Source organism: Capra hircus, chromosome 19 (genome assembly GCF_001704415.2).
Source record: "Capra hircus breed San Clemente chromosome 19, ASM170441v1, whole genome shotgun sequence".
NCBI lineage: Eukaryota > Metazoa > Chordata > Mammalia > Artiodactyla > Bovidae > Capra > Capra hircus.
The window spans coordinates 35,090,864-35,110,662 of record NC_030826.1 but is presented as its reverse complement, the minus strand read 5'-3'; the positions used below and the strand labels follow the sequence as shown (position 1 = coordinate 35,110,662).

The 19,799-nt window shown below is 43.3% G+C and overlaps 1 protein-coding gene across 1 annotated transcript in view; it reads left to right on the top strand.

Annotated features, from left to right (window-relative positions):
* Nucleotides 1-8,526, top strand: part of UTP18 (UTP18, small subunit processome component) — a 56,093-nt gene extending 47,567 nt beyond the window's left edge. The window contains exons 11-14 of the mRNA XM_005693638.3: nt 795-969; nt 5,788-5,930; nt 7,114-7,152; nt 8,373-8,526. Coding sequence (XP_005693695.2) covers nt 795-969; nt 5,788-5,930; nt 7,114-7,138 — 343 coding nt within the window. The 3' untranslated portion in view covers nt 7,139-7,152; nt 8,373-8,526. The remainder of the gene's footprint in view (nt 1-794; nt 970-5,787; nt 5,931-7,113; nt 7,153-8,372) is intronic.

Below are 19,799 nucleotides of genomic sequence, written 5' to 3'. Positions count from 1 at the left end.
TTCAAGTTTATATTGCGTTTGGTAATTAAGTATCCATGAATGACAACTACCTTATTCTTATTCCTTATACATGATGCCTGTAACATTAGGTGGTCTAAAGATTGAGGTCAAAAATGTTTACTGACACTTGTCTGTGAATGATTCTGTTCATCATTAAGATTTACATTTTATGAATATTGGGTATAATTCATTGTTGGTAAGTATTTCAGTAAACTTGGAATGGGTGATCACTTCTGTTAATGGTTGACTGTGGTATTCTTATAGACCAAAAAACTGAGGTACTTGCTATTACAGCTGTTGTACAGCACTGTTTTGGATGTTCTCATAAATAGAATAGAATAAAAAAAGAAAGGAGGAGATCTGAACAGGGGAAAGATGGTGCTTATTAGAATGTTAGGTTGTCCATAAATACCGTGAGAGTGGCCCTCTTAGCCTCTGTTGTCTGTCTTTGCATCCTAGGCACTTAAACAGTGCCTGTCACAAAGTTGAAATTCAGTAAATATTTATTGAAGGAATGAATAATGAAGATCCTACACTTCCTTGGAATTTCTAGCTACACTAGTAATTTCAAGGCTCCCAGCATTAACAAGATTTTGGTAAGACTACAGTAAAACTGATAGACTATGGTTTTTGCCTTGGGATGAACACTCTAGCCCATAGTCCCTGTGTAACATGATACAGTTTCTATAAATATTAGTTTTGGGGCGGTGGGGTGTTATATCTTAATTCACTTGGATTGTGAAAATCCTTTTGCTTCTTTTTAATCTTTAATTCATTCATTTTTCTCTTTGCAGTTCTAATTGTGGAGTGGTAAACATATACAATCAAGATTCTTGTCTCCAGGAAACGAACCCAAAGCCAATAAAAGCGGTGATGAACTTGGTTACAGGTGTTACTTCTCTGACCTTCAATCCTACTACAGAAATCTTGGCAATTGCTTCAGCAAACATGAAAGAAGCAGTCAGACTGGTAATGTTTCTTTACCCTTTCCTTTTAGCATTGATGATTTTAAAATTTTAAGTTGAAAACATGGAAAGATAATAAGGAAAGAGTTGAATTATTTTAAAAAGAGTAGCCTCTTTTGTTGTAAAAACTGCTAGATTGTAGCTTTTAGGTGTGATTATAGAAATGATATACAGTAGCCACCAAATTTGTATTATTTCAGTTCTTTTGGGAAAGCTGTGCTGTCCTTTCCTAACATTTCTTAAGGGGTGGTCTTTATTTTCAGAAGTTACTTTCATTATATACATGAAGGAAGATGTAAGGAAATATTTCATCCCTCTTTAGTTTTCTTAATTTACCTTTATAAGACCTGGTGTCATAATAGAGTGGAGGCAGTTCTTAAATTTTGAAAATAAATTGAGCTTGGACATTAATCATGTAAAAAGATCGCAGTTTAAATAGCTGAATAGTACTTGTGAAGATAGCTCTGTACCAGGGGTTCCCAGTAACTCCCCCAGGTTTGGTGAGTGCTGAGCATTCAGTCGCTCAGTTATGTCCGACTCTTTGCAATCCCATGGGCTGAAGCCCACCAGACTCCTCTCTCCATTGAATTTTCCAGGCAGGCATACTGCCATTTCCTATTCCAGGGGATCTTCCCAACTCAGGGATCAAACCTGCATTGCTTGTTTCTCCTGCATTGGAAGGTGGATTCTTGTACCATTGCACCACATGGAAGAGTATAGTAAATACAAGGACTCAAGGACTCAGAATATGGTCATACTCATGGCTAAGAATTATTACAGAGAAAAGATACAAAGGATAAAGAAAAAGGTGTATGGGGTGAAGCCTGGAGGAAACCAGGCACTGGCTTCAGAAGTCCTCTCTTAAGGCAGATAACATAGGACATGTTTAATTTCTCGAGTAACACGTTGTGGCAACATGTGTTAAATGTTTTCTACCAGAGAAGCTCATCATAGACTCAGTGCCCAAGGTTTTTATTGGGGGTTGATCATGTAGGTACCCTCTACCTAGGAGGTACCCAAAGTAAAGGTTCCCAGAAGTAAAGTCAAGTGTTCAACATAAACCACATTGGAGATCCTCTGGAGTACGAAATGACAACCCACTCCAGTATTCTTGCCTGGAAAATTCCACGGACAGAGGATCCTGGTGGGTACAGTCCATGGATTCACATAGAGTTGGACATAACTGAGGCAACTGAGCACGGACTCATGAGCCATCCTTATCATTTAGGAGAAGGGTCCCATCTGTGTAGGGACCTATATGCCAGTCAAATTCCCAGACAGCATCTAAGGGCCACTTGTAAGCGGGCCTTTCTAAGGATAACAGCCTCAGGCCAATGTTGGCTCTTTTTTTTTTTTTTTGCCCAGCATCAGAGCTCAGCTTAAATGTCACTCCACCTCGTGAAGTTGCCTGCGCTTCAGGCAGAATCAGTTTCTTGCGATAAGCCAGGTATATAGATGCCCAGGTATACAGAGAACCTTGAAAAGCAGCGTTGCATTGTGCTGTTTTTATGTGTATACTACCAGATTGTAAACACGTTACAGAGATTATCTTTATCTTACTTATACTCAGCAAATAAACCTTGCATACTTCATCAGCTTTAATAGTGTATAGTTTACAGAGATATATAAAGAATTTTACAAAAAATTTTGAGCCAAGTGATAGTCCTCAGGGGATTAGCTTACCCAAAGTCAACAGCTACTAAAGACGAGTGAAATGTGATGCTAGATTCCATATTCTTTCTAGCTTGTAGTTTTCTAAGTAAATTTTTCAGAGCCCTAGAATGTGTACAGGACTTCAGATGGCAAGTAGGAGGCTAAGCTCCTCCCTGTATTATATAGAGCAGCTTTAGTATTACTTGTGATATATATATTGGCATTTTGCATTAAGATTTTCTTTGAGGGAAGAAAGAGTTCTGCTGTAAAGATGTGGAAAATATATCATTGGGTTTTATTGCCTCTGTTGAATGAATCATTTGATAAATGAGAGGTTTCTAATTCAAGTCAGCTTTAAAATCCCCACTCCTGTAATGGAAGTGGTAGACTAGCACAAATCAATTTTTTATCATTTTAATGATACTAAATTGTGTTAGAAAACCATGGGATCTGTTTTTCTTGACATAATATATTCTGCAAAATGCCTTATAGTTCTGTCTAGTTTGCTTCAGTGATCATGGCAGCATTTACCTTTTTTTACTGTAGTAAAATCACATGAGGAATTAATTAGTGTCAGCCACCTCCCATTTTTTAAATGGTAGTCAGCTATAATATCAAGCAGCTTCCCTGATGGCTTAGATAGTGAAGAGTCTGCCTGCAATGCAGGAGACCCAGGTTCAATCCCTGGGTCAGGAAAATCCCCTGGAGAAGGGAATGTCTGCACACTCCAGTATTCTTGCCTGGAGAATTCCATGGACAGAGGAGCCTGGCGGGCTACAGTACATGGAGTTGCAGAGTCAGAGATGACAGTGACTAACGCTTTCTAACAACTTTCAACTGGAATGTCTAATGGAAATAAGCCAGGTATAATGCCTCTGTGAAACAGTGTCTGTCAGTGTTATTAGATGCACTCTCCTATAGTGATCCAAACAGTTCTGTTATTCCAGCAGTGAATATAATTCTAAGTCATAGCACCATTAAGAGACTCAGAAGTTAAATTGTTACTACATCTTCAATCTTGGATGTTGTAGGAGTTGTGGGACTCCTTAGTTATTAAATTAAGGATGAGAGAGCTTTTGTTGAATTTTGATAACTGGACCCTTAAATGTAATACAGAAATTGTGTTGGAGATAAAGGGAACTTTATGAATTAAAGAAGTTGTGTTTTTTATGGGACTTCTTATTAGTTCAGTTACAGCTTTTAATACAAGGGTCATAAAGAGAGATTAGAGAACAGCTGAGATCTAACCAGGTGGGGGTCATTGGTCTGAGGGAAGATGTACTAATTCAGTGTAATCTCTGGGGAACTGTTTTTTCAATATTTATTTGTTTGGCTACACTGGGTCTTAGTTGCAGCTCAGGGGATCTTTGATCTTCATTGTGGCATGCAAGATCTTTTAGTTGTGGCACATGGGATCTAGTTCCCTGTCCAGGGATCGAACCCAGGCCCCCTGTATTTGGAGCAAGGAGTCTTAGCCACTGGACTACTAGGCACTCCCTAAACTGGGGCTCTTGCAAGTAGATAGCTGAGTCTTTTAGGAAGGCATAAACCTGTTTTTTGCTTCTTGATATTCAAGTCAGTAGGGGAGATAAAATTTAAAATTGTTGATAAATTGGTATTTATCCTCCATCAGAACATGTCAGCTTGTCGTGTGAAGCTCTGGCCACTATGTATGTTTATGTAGGTTATTTGTTGCACAGGGTGCATTTAAAGGGACTCCATTTACATCGTGAACTTTGTATTTACTGCAGTATTTCTGATAATTTTGGTAACAGAGTTCTGTTTATTTAGCTAGACAAATACACAGAAGGTAAAATTGAACTTTAAAAAATTGCTTAGTGTCTTATACTCCAATTTTTGTCAGCGTCTTTGCTTTAATGTGTCAAAGAGCACTTCTCATTAGCCTTTGCATTGATGACAGGCTGTGCAGGCAGAATCTGCTTCCCGGAGGAGAATAATTGAAAATGGTCTGGAGAGTCACTCACTGTAAACTTTACTTTATTGACTTAATGGTCAGTAGGCATTTACCAGGGTAGTAGGGCCTAGGGACTGAATGAAACCTGTGTAATAGACAGATGTATCTAACAGTTTTACATGGTACTTGTCTGTGAAAGTCCCCTTGATTGGCTGGTTTAAAGTCTGACCTAAAAGTGAAGAATGGTGGACTGCCGTGATTAATAGCTGAATAAGAATTCTGTGAGTATGAAGGTGCTGTGTTTCTTGGAAGAGCTAGAGAATGTGCGAGAGATGTTAAAATCCTAGTCTGCTTAAGGTAATGGCTTCCTTGCTTGGATTTTATTTATCCACAAATTGGATGAGGACTTGTCTTGCCTAGCTTGGATTTGGGCTCATTTCCCCGCTGAGCAGACTTTTCTGGAGAAAGAGCCCTGGCCTTGAGGTGAGCTTTGGACTGTTTCTCAGTCAGAAGACAGTTTCACTTGAACCAGGTTTTCATGGTTTAGCCTCTCCTCGAGGAGGGATTCTCAACACCACATTGTTGAGAAATAAAAGTGAAAGTAGGCAGTCGTATGATCCTGGAAAATTTGGTATGATTTTGTCTTGGCTTCAGGCTCTTCGTAGTGTGCTGTACTTCAGTATTCTTCACTGTAGTTACTATGTTAGGACATTCATGGGTGCTGCTGCTGGCGTTTCGGGCTCCCCTGGCGGCTCAGTCAGTAAGGAAACTGCCTGCAGTGCAGGAGACCCGGGTGCAGTTCCTGGGTCAGGAAGACCCCCTGGAGAAGGAAATGGCAGCCCGCTCCAGTATTCTTGCCTGGAGAACCCCAAGGACAGAGGAGCCTGGCAAGCTACAGTCCATGGGGTCGCAAGAGTCAGACACGACTTACTGAATAAACCACCACCGCTGACTTTTCACTTCATTCATTCACTTCTTTGTTTGATCCTCCTAGGCACCATGCTAGATGCTGCAGTTTATTAATAACGAAGCATCAAGAAAGCACTTTTTTCTCTTCCGTCCCTTTCTTCTCAGTTAATAGCATACTGAAAATCAAATTTTAATTTTGGAACACTTCGCTGTGTTAAGGGTTGTACTTGATGTGTGTTACAATCAAAACGAACTTTTGTTCTAGCAAAATGATAGAATGAAGACTAAAATTTAAGATGAGCTCCCAGTTGTTTTAGTTTAAAAGCTTTTTATTGTTTCCTGCAGGTCCACCTTCCTTCCTTTACAGTATTTTCAAACTTCCCAGTTGTTAAGAAGAAGAATATTTCTCTTATTCATACCATGGATTTTTCTCCCAGAAGTGGGTATTTTGCCTTGGGGAATGAAAAAGGGAAGGCCCTGATGTATAGGTAGGTGTTATTATCTTCACATCTAACAAAATGTACATTTTCTACCATAAAATGTCACTAGCAAAAAATTTACTTGGAGTTTTTGGAGAAGGAGTGTGATGCTGTGTTTTGAAAATGTCAAATTGAGGAAAAATTGCCCCTTTAATAATACTGCCACTTTCTTGGTGCCTTACGTTTTTAGATTAGCCTTTGTCGACTTGACTATGCTCTGTTTTTTCCACTAGATTTAAGTGATATTTTTCAAAGAGGTATTTGTTTCTTTTCTGGCAGCTGTAAGCTGTAAATATGGATATTAACTACAAAGATACCAAAAGTTTATGCTCTGTCCAGGTTCTTTTCTGCACTCAGTTTACTTGGCTATAAAGCAAAAACAAATAAAATCTAATTACATTGTTTCTAGAAGAAGATGCTGGTGACAAGGTGACTCTTGGAGGGAAAAACTGACTTAAGTCATAGCCCCCTTTCCTTGCTCCCATGTGCTGGCAATGAATGTTGGATAGAACCCTGTGTTCATGTTTGTATGCTTCAGGGAAAGCCTGCTTTCAAAGAAACTGAAATCTGGAGTAAAGAAGAGGAGGAGTGCAAATTGGTTTTGAGGAGATAGTTGTGAAAAGAGAATGTAGCAAACAATAATATGCTTATAGTTTTACTTACTTCAAAAGAAAATTGGGTGGATGGTGCTAGGAAAATTGATAACTTCATTATTCTCATTACAGGTCATTTTTGGAGTGATTCTTTCAGTTTGGATTTTATAAAAGGATGCAGATATATACTGTGCTTCAAAATTCTCTTCCAAAGCTGTAATTTATTATAATAACGGGTTTTTTCTTTTCTTAAACCCCTAAGCCCATTAGAATTTTCACCAGAGCATTGATCTCTAGTGAGACTGCTTCTAGCATGTGGTTTGCAGTGATAGCATTTCTGCTGCAAGTGGCTGATTAGGCATTTCACAGATTCTGCTTTAATGCTTCGGAGCAAGCTGATGGCTTGTATCTAAAATCTGAGGTATTAGCGTTAGGATCCTTCAGAATATCAACTTGAGTCTTAACGTAGCTGCCTAGTGAGAGTGATTGTGATTACATTTCCACACCTGAAGTCTTCCTAAGTGCCCTGCTGTGATCTGATTGACAATACCGAGGGTAATCAAAAATTGTTTTGATGATTTGTCTTTTACTTTTTTCAGGTTGCATCATTACCCAGACTTTTAAAAAGATTATTCAAAGTAAGAAAAGCTTTCTTTTTCTTTTTTGTCTTTTCATTCTACGAAGTTTTAAAGTTATACCCATTGCTGTCAGTTGGTCTTTGCCTCTGAGTTGCTGTATCTTCAGTTAAGGGAGTGGGAAGGACATAGATCAGGAAGTTGGACTTGAACTTTTCCTTGGGAATTTCTTCTCCCAAATCACAGCAATCTGGCTCTGTTCTTCTGAGGGAAGATTTTTAATACTATGTCCATAAATAGTCATCAAAATTATAATTACTGAGTATATAATTTGCAAAGCAGAAGAGACTTAACCGAGAGAGGTAAGTATCTTCATATATAATTACAGTTTCCATAAGCTCAAGCCCTTTCATTTTGTATGTTTCTTGAGAGTTTATAAGTAGCTTGCCTTATAGCTAGTTAGTTTTGCTGCCGTATGTAATATATGTATTTGGCACATGCATGTATATATACACATATACACCATATATATATGGTATACACCATAAAGAAAAAAATTACATATACATATGGTGTATATATTCTTTTTCTTCCAGTTTTATTGAGATATAATTGGCATATAGCACTGCGTAAGTTTCAGGTGTCCTGCATAATGATTTGACATACATATATCATGAAATGATTACTACAATAACTTTTAATGAGCATCCATCATCTCATATAGATACGAAATGAAAGAAATAGATAAAAACTCCTTTCTTTGTGGTGAGAAGTCCTAGGATTTTCTCTCTTAACAACTTTCGTATATAATGTGTGGCAGTGTTCATTGAATTTATCATATTGTATACCACATCCCTAGTACATATTTATCTTATAACTCCAAGTTTGTACTTTTTGACTTCAAGATACAAGGTTTTTGCCTTCCTCCAATTGCTGCTTGATATTTAAAACATTAGGACATTATTTTCTTCCCATGGCTTGATTTTCACCTGAGATATGGTGGTGATTCTGACATTGAACTTTGCAGTTGACCTGTTCATCACAGTTGAGTAATTTGATCTTCTGTGAGATTCATAAATGTTGAGGAGAAACTCTGGAAGTGCATATAGACTTAATTAGGGGAAGGAATTTTTGAAGGTAGCAGAATTTTGAGCAGAACACTAACCAGGGGGAGAAAGCAGTCCAGTTACCGTGCCTCTTCAGACCGCACTGCCAGTGCCTGCTGTTCGTTGATGGCCAGTGGCTGTAAGTCAAGTGGATAATTTCTTCTGTTCTTTCCTCAGATCCAGTTGAGCCACAGGAAAAACCCATCCTGAAATCTCAGAGACTTTCCAGAATGTGTGATAGTATGTAGCTAATGATATATTGAGTCAGATGTGCTTTTTTTGTTACTAGGAATGTTTTAATAAACTCACAGTAACTTTTGTTTGAAACTAAGTATATGTGGTTCTTCCTTCTCTACACACACACACACACACACACGCTAATTTGGGGGCATTTCTTTTAAGACTGGACCTGAGACATTGAACACACCTGTCTATAGCCAAAAATAACATAGGTAGATAGTCTTGTATTTCACAGTTAACCCTGATTAGTATTTCTCCCTTTCCCAGGATCAGTCAGTTCAGTTCAGTCACTCAGTCATGTCCGACTCTTTGTGACCCCATGGACTGCAGCATGCTAGGCTTCCCTGTCCTAACTCCTGTAGCTTGCTCAAACTCATGTCCATCGAGTTGGTGATGCCATCCAACCATCTCATCCTCTGTTGTCCCGTTCTCCTGCTGCCTTCAATCTTTCCCAGTATCAGGGTCTTTTCCAATGAATGAGTCAGTTCTTCACATCAGATGGCCTGAGTATTGACGTTTCAGCTTCAGCATCAGTCCTTCCAATGAATATTTAGGACTGATTTCCGTTAGGATTGACTGGTTTGATCTCCTTGCAGTCCAAGGGACTCTCAAAGAGGCTTCTCCAACACCACAGTTCAAAAGCATCAATTCTTTGGCACTCAGCTTTCTTTATAGTCCAACTCTCACATCCATACATGACCACTGGAAAAAGCATAGCTTTGACTGGATGGATCTTCCTTGGCAAAGTAGATCAGAAACAGTTAAAGTAGATTAGGACTCAAAAGGCAAAAGAGAAAGAAAACTATTTCACTGCAGCACTTATGAGCACTTCATATTCACAAGGATTGCTGGGCTTTAAATGATATTGGCACTTTAAAATTTTCCTTGGGTAACTAATTGAGAATAATTAAAAACTGAGCACACTGTGAAGAAGAAAATTACCATGATCAATTCCACACACACTAGTTAACATCAAAGCCCGTGAAAATGTGCTGCACATCACAACTTGTTAGAGATGTGCAAATCAAAACCACAATGAGGGAACTCTGCGCCTTTTTGAAAGGCCATCCTCAGTCTACACAGGTAAATGGGAGAAGACATGGAGGAAAGGAACACTTACGGTACTGATGACAGGTAAATGCTAAGAATCACCGTTGAGTATGGACCTACCTTTTTTAAGTAAGACAAACATTGGTTCCAGTCCAGGTCTCTGGAGGACTTAAAACATGTCCTGCTCAGTGTTCCTTCATCGTCAGCACCAACAAGGGAAGAAGGTGCCTGAACAGCAGCTCCTCCGAAGCCAGCAGACAGCCTCTGGTGAGGGACCCGTCAAGTCTCTTCCTCGTCAAGTGATTAACAAGTCTCCTCCCTCGTGGCAAAGGGCTCGTTAATTCTAAATTCATTATGCACAGAGAAGAGGAAAGTATCAGACATAAGCTATAAATCATGTATCTTTATTTCTAAATGTTAAAAAGCAGAAGATAAAAGCAGTAAAATATATATATACTTTTAAATAAGTTACAAATTAATCAACTATATAGTCTGACTTAAAAGAGGAGGAGGATATAAACAGCAATTACTGTGAGCAGGCCTTGACTATGTGGGTACCACCCAAGAGCTCCAGCCAACTCCACCATTAGACTCAGCAGCAGATGCCATCCGGGACCCAGAGCTGCTCTTCTGATCACACCAGGAGGAACCTTCTTTGTCACCGGGGCACAGAGAGAACCCAAGTCTGTGCCTTCAGACACATCTGCCAGGCTCCAAGCGGAAGGCTCAGGCTGAGTTGTGTTCTTCATGTTCTCCTGCAGGTTAATGGTAGTAAAATGAGGGGAAGGAAGCACCTAGAACTTGGGCACCTCCCCTTTCTGAGGTTGTTTTGTTAGGGGAAGCACACTGACTGGAACTGCCCACCCTGCCCAGGCACCATAGTAACCATTTGCATGAGCTGTTTTATGACAGGAGGTCCTGCTAAAGAACACAGAACTAATAAGCCTCCACCAACCGGAAGAGTTCAGGAAAGGTCAAAAGGAGACACCACAGGTCCAACCACCTCCCAGAATCCTCTCTGGCATCCGTCTTGGCTGAACAAGGTGTGCGCCACCAGGAAGGACTCTGAGTCTGAATGATTGGCTAAAGACAACCCAGAAACTAGTCACATCACCATAAAACCTGAGACTGCGAGCCACATGACAGAGCAGTTCTCCTGGGTTCCCTTACCCTGCTGCTCTCCACCCGGGTGCCCTTTCCCAATAAAATCTCTTGCTCTGTCAGCACATGTGTCTCCTTGGACAACTTATTTCCAAGTGTTAGACAAGAGCCCAGTTTTGCGCCCTGGAAGGGGTCCCCCTTCCTGCAACGGTCTTATTTTCTTCTCCTCTAAGTGACTGTTTTGAATCAAAAGAGAAAGAGCATATTTCCACAGTTCTCCTCACTGGGATTTGAGGCCTAAAAAGTACCCCGTTGTGGGTTCTTATCATGGGTTCTTATCTTGGCTGCTCCTCATCCTCTTGGGGGGTTTGGGGTTCTCCTAACAAAGACAGGAATCCTGGGACAGTGAGTGGAGTTTCTTTCTTTCGGGAACACCCACAACACCTAACAAGATACAATAAGGGCAAGGCTTCACATAAAGTGTTTATCCCCCAGTACCTTCTTTGCTTTTTGCTGTTTGATTCTTTTGTCTGTTTCAAATTCAAAGCCAATAGGCATGGTGAGTGGCTTCTCTGGCGGTTTCTCAGGCAAAATCGGCCCACCGTAAAGAATTCTGGAATCCAGTTTCCATGCTTTCAATTTGTAGAGCCCTGCTTCTACAGGGTTACATTTCTTGGATTTTGCATTACTTTCCAACACCTCCACCGCCTCTTGCTGCATTTTTATTCTCTTCTCCAACTCTTGCTTATCAGTACTTTTTGGGATCTTATGTAAACCAGTAAAAGAACCTGAAAAAATACGTATATATTTATGCATGACTGAATTAAGTTCCTGTACACTTTATACAAACACAACATTGGAAACCAACTCTATTTCAATATGAGATCAAAATGAAATTGCACAGAAAGAAAAAGCAAAGGGTCATGAAATGCTGCTGCCTTGTGGCCGTTTTCCATAACAGCATCGAAAACTGTGCTGATGGGCACTTAATATTCAGAAGGCCCATGGGATTGTGAGTAAACAACACCTGCCTTCAACAAATGTTCCAGGAGTGGTCATCAAAACACAGAACAGACGTTCAAGAGTCAATTGCAAGATGGTTCACTCATACCCTTTTAAAAAAAGGAAATAATGCCAACCTTGCTAACTATTCAGTTCAGTTCAGTTGCTCAGTCGTGTCCGACTCTGTGACCCCATGAGTCACAGCACGCCAGGCCTCCCTATCCATCACCAGCTCCCAGAGTTTACCAAGCTCATGTCCATCGAGTGGGTGATGCCATCCAGCCATCTCTGTCGTCCCCTTCTCCTGTCCCCAATCCCTCCCAGCATCAGTCTTTTCCAATGAGTCAACTCTTCGCATGAGGTGGCCAAAGTATTGGAATTTCAGCTTTAGCATCAGTCCTTCCAATGAAAACCCAGGACTGATCTCCTTTACGATGGACTGGTTGGATCTCCTTGGAGTCCAAGGGACTCTGAAGAGTCTTCAACACCACAGTTCAAAAGCATCAATTCTTCGGCTCTCAGCTTTCTTCACAGTCCAACTCTCACATCCATACATGACCACAGGAAAAACCGTAGCCTTGACTAGATGGACCTTTGTTGGCAAAGTAATGTCTCTGCTTTTGAATACGCTATCTAGGTTGGTCATAACTTTCCTTCCAAAGAGTAAGTGTCTTCTAATTTCATGGCTGCAGTCACCATCTACAGTGATTGTGGAGCCCCCAAAAATAAAGTCTGGCACTGTTTCCACATCTATTTCCCATGAAGTGATGGGACCAGATGCCATGATCTTAGTTTCTGAATGTTGAGCTTTAAGCCAACTTTTTCACTCTCCTCTCACTTTCATCAAGAGGCTTTTTAGTTCCTCTTCACTTTCTGCCATAAGGGTGGTGTCATCTGCATATCTGAGGTTACTGATATTTCTCCCAGCAATCTTGCTAACTATTAGAAAAATCCAAATCAAAACTACAATGAGGTATTACCTCACACTGGTCAGAATGGCCATTGTCAAACACTACAAAGAACCAAGGCTGGAGAGGGTGTGGACAAATGAGAACCCTCCTCCGTCGATGCTGGAATGTCAGTTGGGAACAGCCAGTAAGGAAACAGTGTGCCTGCTGCTAAGTCACTTCAGTCGTTTCTGACTCTTTTCAACCCTGAGGACTAGCCCGCCAGGCTTCTCTGCCCATGGGATTCTCCAGGCAAGAATACTGGAGTGGGTTGCCATGCCCTCCTCCAGGCAATCTTCCCCACACAGGGATCAGACCCATGTCTCTTATGTTTCCTGTGTTGGCAGGCAGGTTCTTTACCATTTGCGCCACCTGGGAAGCCCATGGAGACAGTGTGGAGGTTCCTTAAACATTGAAAATGGGAATGAAATTACAATACCTCCTGTTGACTTAAAAAACTATTCACAACCTAAAAGATGAGGATTATGTTTTATTCAGCAGGAATTTTCAGGACTTCATGCGCAGGTGACACCATCTCAAGACCTGCTTTGAGGAGGTGAGGGGAGGAGTCAGGTTACATACAATTTTGTAAGAAAGGGCAGGTAGTCTGAATATCAAAAGATTATTGTTAAAACCAGATATCCCGAGTGAAGGAATGTAGTGCTTTTCTGTGTATGGCAAGATGCACGAGTCAGGGCTCACTGAGATCATTTCATATGCACCTCACCTGTCTGGGGCCAGTGTCCTGTTTTCGCATCCTGAGTTTCCTTTCCTCAGGGCTCACCTTAGGGAATGGCTGTAGTCTGATGGCTGCTAGAGAGCAGATATTCTTATTCCTGAGTTCCCTGAGGGCTCACCAGCTCACAGTGGAGGGCTGCAATTGCTGATGACTATGACATTCTTGTTTACTGATGCCATAGAAAATATTCCATTTCTCACTCCCTAACACCATACACAAAAATAAAGTCCAAGTAATTTACAGATCTCAGTGTGAAGATGGATTCTCTCAAACCCTTGAGGAAAATAGAAACAGAAAGCGCTTTGTTGTAAATAGCAGCAAGTTATTTTTGGATCCACATCTTAGAGTAATAAAAAATAAGAAGCCAAAGGGATGTAATTAACCTTAGCAGCATTTTCATAGCAAAGGAAACCCTAAATGAAAGAAAAAGACAACACTTAGGATAGGAAAAAAATATTTTCAAACAAAGATCCCCACATAGAATTCATCTCCAAAACATACAAACAGCTCAAGCAGCTCAATATGAAAAATAAAACAAAAATACCCAATAGGAAATGGGCCAAAGATCTCAATGGACATTTCAAGAAGGCATACACATGGCCACTAAGCACTTGAAAAGATGCTCAGCATCACTAATGGTTAGAGGAAGGCAAATCAAAAGTCCAGTGAACTATCACCTCACCCCAGTCAGAATGGCCATCTCAGAGAATCCCCAACAATACATGTTGCAGAGGACGCGGAGAGAAGGGAACTCCCCTGCACTCTTGATGGAAGTGTAAATTGGTACACCCATTGGGCAAAGAGTAAGAAGGTTCTTCTAAAAAACTAAACATAGACATACCATAGGATCCAGCAATCCCACACCTGGGTGTGGATATGAAGAAAACCAAAATTTGAAAAGACGCCTGCAGCCCTATGATCACAGCTGCACTAGGACCCTAGATAGGACACAGCAGCAATCTAAGTGCAGAACACAGATGAATGGATAAAGAAGATGGGGTACCTAGACATAGTATTATTCAGCCATTCAGATCAGTTCAGTTCAGTTCAGTCGCTCAGTCGTGTCCGACTCTTTATGAGCCCATGGACCGCAGCACACCATGCCTCCCTGCCCATCACCAACTGCTGGAGTTTACCCAAACTCATGTCCGTTGAGTTGGTGATGTCATCCAACCATCTCATCCCCTGTCGTCCCCTTCTCCTCCTGCCCTCAATCTTTCCCAGCATCAGGGTCTTTTCAAATGGGTCAACTCTTCACATCAGGTGGCCAAAATATTGGAGTTTCAGCTTCAACATCAGTCCTTCCAATGAACACCCAGGACTGATCTCCTTTAGGATGGACTGGTTGGATCTCCTTGCAGTCCAAGGGACTCTCAAGAGTCTTCTCCAACATCACAGTTCAAAATCATCAATTCTTCTTTACTCAGCTTTCTTTATAGTCCAACTCTCACAGCCATACATGACTACTGGAAAAACCATAGCCTTGACTAGATGGACCTTTATTGACAAAGTAATGTCTCTCCTTTTTAATATGCTGTCTAGGTTGGTCATAACTTTCCTTCCAAGGATTAAGCATCTTTTAATTTCATGGCTGCAATCACCATCTGCAGTGATTTTGGAGCCCCCAAAAATAAAAGTCAGCCACTGTTTCCCCATCTATTTGCCATGAAGTGATAGGACAAGATGCCATGATCTTAGTTTTCTGAATGTTGAGCTTTAAGCCAACTTTTTCACTCTCCTCTTTCACTTTCATCAAGAGGCTCTTTAGTTCTTCTTCACTTTCTGCCATACTGGTGGTGTCATCTACATAACTGAGGTTATTGATATTTCTCCCGGCAATCTTGATTCCAGCTTGTGCTTCATCCAGCCCAGCGTTTCTCATGATGTACTCTGCATAAGTTAAATAAGCAGGGTGACAATATACAGCCTTGACGTACTCCTTTTCCTATTTGGAACCAGTCTGTTGTTCCACGTCCAGTTCGAACTGTTGCTTCCTGACCTGCATATAGGTTTCTCAAGAGGCAGGTCAGGTGGTCTGGCATTTCCATCTCTTTCAGAATTTTCCACAGTTTATTGTGATGCACACAGTCAAAGGCTTTGGCATAGTCAGTAAGACAGAAATAGATGTTTTTCTGAAATTTTCTTGCTTTTTCAATGATCCAGTGGAAGTTGGCAATTTGATCTATGGTTCCTCTGCCTTTTCTAAAAACAGCTTGATTAAAAAGGATCAAATAATGACATGAACTCCTGTTGCTTTAAACCACCCAGCTTGTGGTCATTTGTTAGAGAAGCCACAGAACAGCCACACAAACCTTGCTCTGTAGGATCCTGCAAGTGTGGGCCTCACTAAAGGCAGATGGAGGCTGGATTATGGAACCCTTAGAGTCAACACTGGGCCCCAAGAAATGCTAAAGCAGTGGCTGGATCCCAGAATGTGGATGGGTCAAGCCTGAAGCCCATCACTAGGGTATCAGCTGCACACACCTTCCCAGGTTCTTACACCTGTGCACGTGGTGTGGTAAGTGTCTCAGTCTGGACTGAGGACATTTAATGTCACTGTTCACACTCATTAAGAAGCCACCAGTTACACAGATGGAAACCCAGTTAGGATATTTGCTGCACTGACGAGCAGTTCTGAAGATGGTCAGGAGTGGGGACTGACGTGCAGCCAGCAGCCCTTCCACCCCCCCAGGAGTATCCTCAGTGGGAAACTGGGGGACCACACGGAGGCATCTCTAAGTAAACCTTGGCTGAGCCCCAGGCTAGCCGCTCCTGAACCTCCTCCACCCTGCCCAGGTAAAACACCCAAATACCAGCAAAGACCTCACAGGCGGGAGGAGAGGGCTTGGAGCCACCCCAGCCACAGCATGCTCCCCGAGTTGTCTCATGCAGGCCAGGCAGGGTGGTCCTGACCCAGGGGCCTCCTCTGGAAGCTTTCCATTTTCCTACGTGCGTTGCCCGTCCTAACCTGATCCCACTGCTTTTCTCTTACTTCCTCACCCCCACCTGGGGAGATGGCCAACAGCAGGTATGGCTGACATACCTCTGCCTTACCTGGTCTAGAAAGACCTGATAGCAAACAGCAACCCACAAGGTCCTCTCTCCAGCCCACCCACCCCACAAAGTATGGTGTAGAATACAGCTGCAGGCACTCTTACACCCATTTCTACAGACCTCAAGCCAGGCACGCCTGGGAAGGGCTGGCTGGCCAGGTCAGGTCAGCCAGTCCTCCCCCATTAGGGGCTCACAGTTGCAGAAAATGGGCCTTGTTGTGCCTGCCAGGTGCTAGGAACAGGTGTGGCTTTTGAGAGTTAGGATGGACATGGGCTGGAGCTCTAAATTGTTTTCTAATCATTTTATCTGGCCCACAAGTGGGAGGTAATTTCAAGAAGACCCTCTCCTAATGAGAGGAACCCAGGGGTCAGGGAGAGGAGGGATGGTATGTGGAAACAGGGGCCCAGTGCCAAGGTGCAGTGGAAGTCTCTGGAAAACTTGGTGGAGGGAGGCTGCATGTGAAGCCCAGGGTCACTGACCTGTCCAGGAGCAATTGTTGGCTCAGGTCCTGCTCTGAGGGGCTCAGAGTCAGACCAACCAACAGGTAGGCTGGGGGTGCTCTGCAGCGAGAGCTCTGTACATGGTTCCTGGGTGTTGAGCCCTGCAGGGTACCTGCCCAGGTGAGCCGCATACCCTTGGAGGAACCTGCCCACCAGAACCCTGTGCTCTTGGGAGGATCGTGTGAACGAGCGCTCTCTCTGTGCAGCAGGCACAGAGTAGCTTAGTGATGCCCCCGTGGGCAGCGCTGGGATAAGATGAGAACCAGGACATGCCCAACCTGGGCCCATCCAGAGTGAAGAGGTCAGTAGGTGGGTGCTGGCCACTGTGCTGTGTGTGAGAGGCCCCACAGGAACCTATTGTTTCTTATACCTGTTACTACAGAGGCCTCCCCAGGACAGAGCAGACAGCCTGCCCTGGGTGGTGAGAGCTCCTGGTGACCCTGCAGAGGATGTGAGAGGGGAGGACCAGGCTGGAGGGGAGTGAGCGCCCAGGCAGAGCCATGGGGCTCAGGGCCTGAGGGGGCCTTTCTGGTCTGAGCTGGGAGTGGACAAGCAGGTGGTGAGTATGATCCAGGAAAGCGGACCTGCTGACGTGAGACTGAATCCGCTTCAGAGTGACAAGCCTTCCGGATGATCCCAGAGACAGGACTGAGACAAGAGTCCTGGTAAGAGAAGATGAGTGAATCCCCCAAGAGGAGGCTCTGAGAGATGGCCCTGGGAGGGGGTAAAGGGAACCAATGTGAGCCTGCTGTGAGTGGGCAGTCACCCTGGGCAGTCACGGGCACAGACCCCACTCCATGGCTGCACATCTGTCCTTCTGGATGGGTTACTTGGCTTCTCGGAGCTTAAGCCTCTCAGCCTGCTTATGGAGTGATGGTAGCACCGACTGACTAGTCATTTGCTCAGAACAGGGCAAAAAGAGGTCTCATGGAAATTCCACAGAACACCATCAACATGGGACTCACAGCCCCTGTTTCCTGCAGGTCTGTCTTCAGAATCCAGAGAGCAAATGCAAGCAGACTTGTAGCAGGACCTGGGATGGGCTCAGTTTTGGTGATTGGTGGAATGACTGCTCTCGCCCCCAGGCCCTGCCAGCATTAGCCCTTCAGGCTCTGGGTGGGGGAGCCCATGGGGTGTGGGTCCAGCTGTGTCCACCAGGGAGGCCTGGAGGACTTGGCAAGGAAGTGAACTGTGGCCATCACCTGTGCAGAAGCTTCTGAGCCAGGGTCCAGTGGGAAATCTTGTCCTGGACATGGGTTTCTAGTCCACAGCGCACATCAGCTTTGAGCAGCTCTATTTGTTTCTAGATGCAAAGCAGAGTCCTAATATCTACTATGTACACTGTCCATAAAAAGGCATTTCTGATCTGGCTCTAAGTACTGCCTCTGGACTGGACGCCCAGCAGCCAGTGTCACCGAGTCATGACTGTAAGTTCATGGGGGGAGGAGAGCATACAGTCCAGGCCCTTGAGGGGCTGTGCTGTCCACAAAGCCAGTGCTGTAGCTTAAGTGTGCCCTCCACCTACGCTACAGCCAGAGACCACTGTCCCCTTACAGATTGTTACCAAGTTGTATGGACCCTTCTCAGGCCCTAGCCTGGCCGAGGCTCTGTGCCCCAATAGTGAAGGTTTCCTTTCTCCATTCAGGTTCAAGTAGATGATCATGAAACCAAAGCCGAGACCAACACAGGCTTTATTCAGAGGCCAAAGAATGGAGAAGCAGGAATTAAGTTCACAGATCAGCTTCTCACCCACCTAGAGAGAGGGCTTTAATTCTCCAGAGTAAAGACAAAGGAGGAGTGAGGCTAATGCTGAGGAGGCATGTGCACTGGGGGAAGAAACAGGGCTTCTTCCAAGGGAGAGGACTGCCACTGCCTTTTTATCCTTTTTTGGTTCTTCCTGTCTGGTCCTGGCCACCAGTAGACGTGTCACTTAATATGATAATATAGTAAAATCAAGATACAATGAGACTCAGGGTCTGTTGGAGGTCAGATTCATTGCCAGCATGGTCCCAGCTGGCGCCATCTGGTTTTCGTTCTTTGTAGCTTCCTTTCTTCTCTCTGGATCCTTTGACTTAAAGATTTCTGTTCAGTTCAGTTCAGTTCAGTTGCTCAGTCACGTCCGACTCTTTGCGACCCCATGAATCGCAGCACGCCAGGCCTCCCTGTCCATCACCATCTCCCGGAGTTCACTCAGACTCATGTCCATCGAGTCCGTGATGCCATCCAGCATTCTCATCCTCGGTCGTCCCCTTCTCCTCCTGCCCCCAATCCCTCCCAGCATCAGAATCTTTTCCAATGAGTCAGCTCTTCACATGAGGTGGCCAAAGTACTGGAGTTTCAGCTTTAGCATCATTCCTTCCAAAGAAATCCCAGGGTTGATCTCCTTCAGAATGGACTGGTTGGATCTCCTTGCAGTCCAAGGGACTCTCAAGAGCCTTCTCCAACACCGCAGTTCAAAAGCATCAATTCTTCGGCGCTCAGCCTTCTTCACAGTCCAACTCTCACATCCATACATGACCACAGGAAAAACCATAGACTTGACTAGACGGACCTTAGTCGGCAAAGTAATGTCTCTGCTTTTGAATATACTATCTAAGTTGGTCATCACTTTTCTTCCAAGGAGTAAGTGTCTTTTGATTTCATGGCTGCAGTCACCATGTGCAGTGATTTTGGAGCCCAAAAAAATAAAGTCTGACACTGTTTCCACTGTTTCCCCATCTATTTCCCATGAAATGATGGGACCAGATGCCATGATCTTCGTTTTCCGAGTGTTGAGCTTTAAGCCAACTTTTTCACTCTCCTCTTTCACTTTCATCAAGAGGCTTTTTAGCTCCTCTTCACTTTCTGCCATAAGGGTGGTGTCATCTGCATATCTGAGGTTATTGATATTTCTCCCAGCAATCTTGATTCCAGCTTGTGTTTCTTCCAGTCCAGCGTTTCTCATGATGTACTCTGCATAAGTTAAATAAGC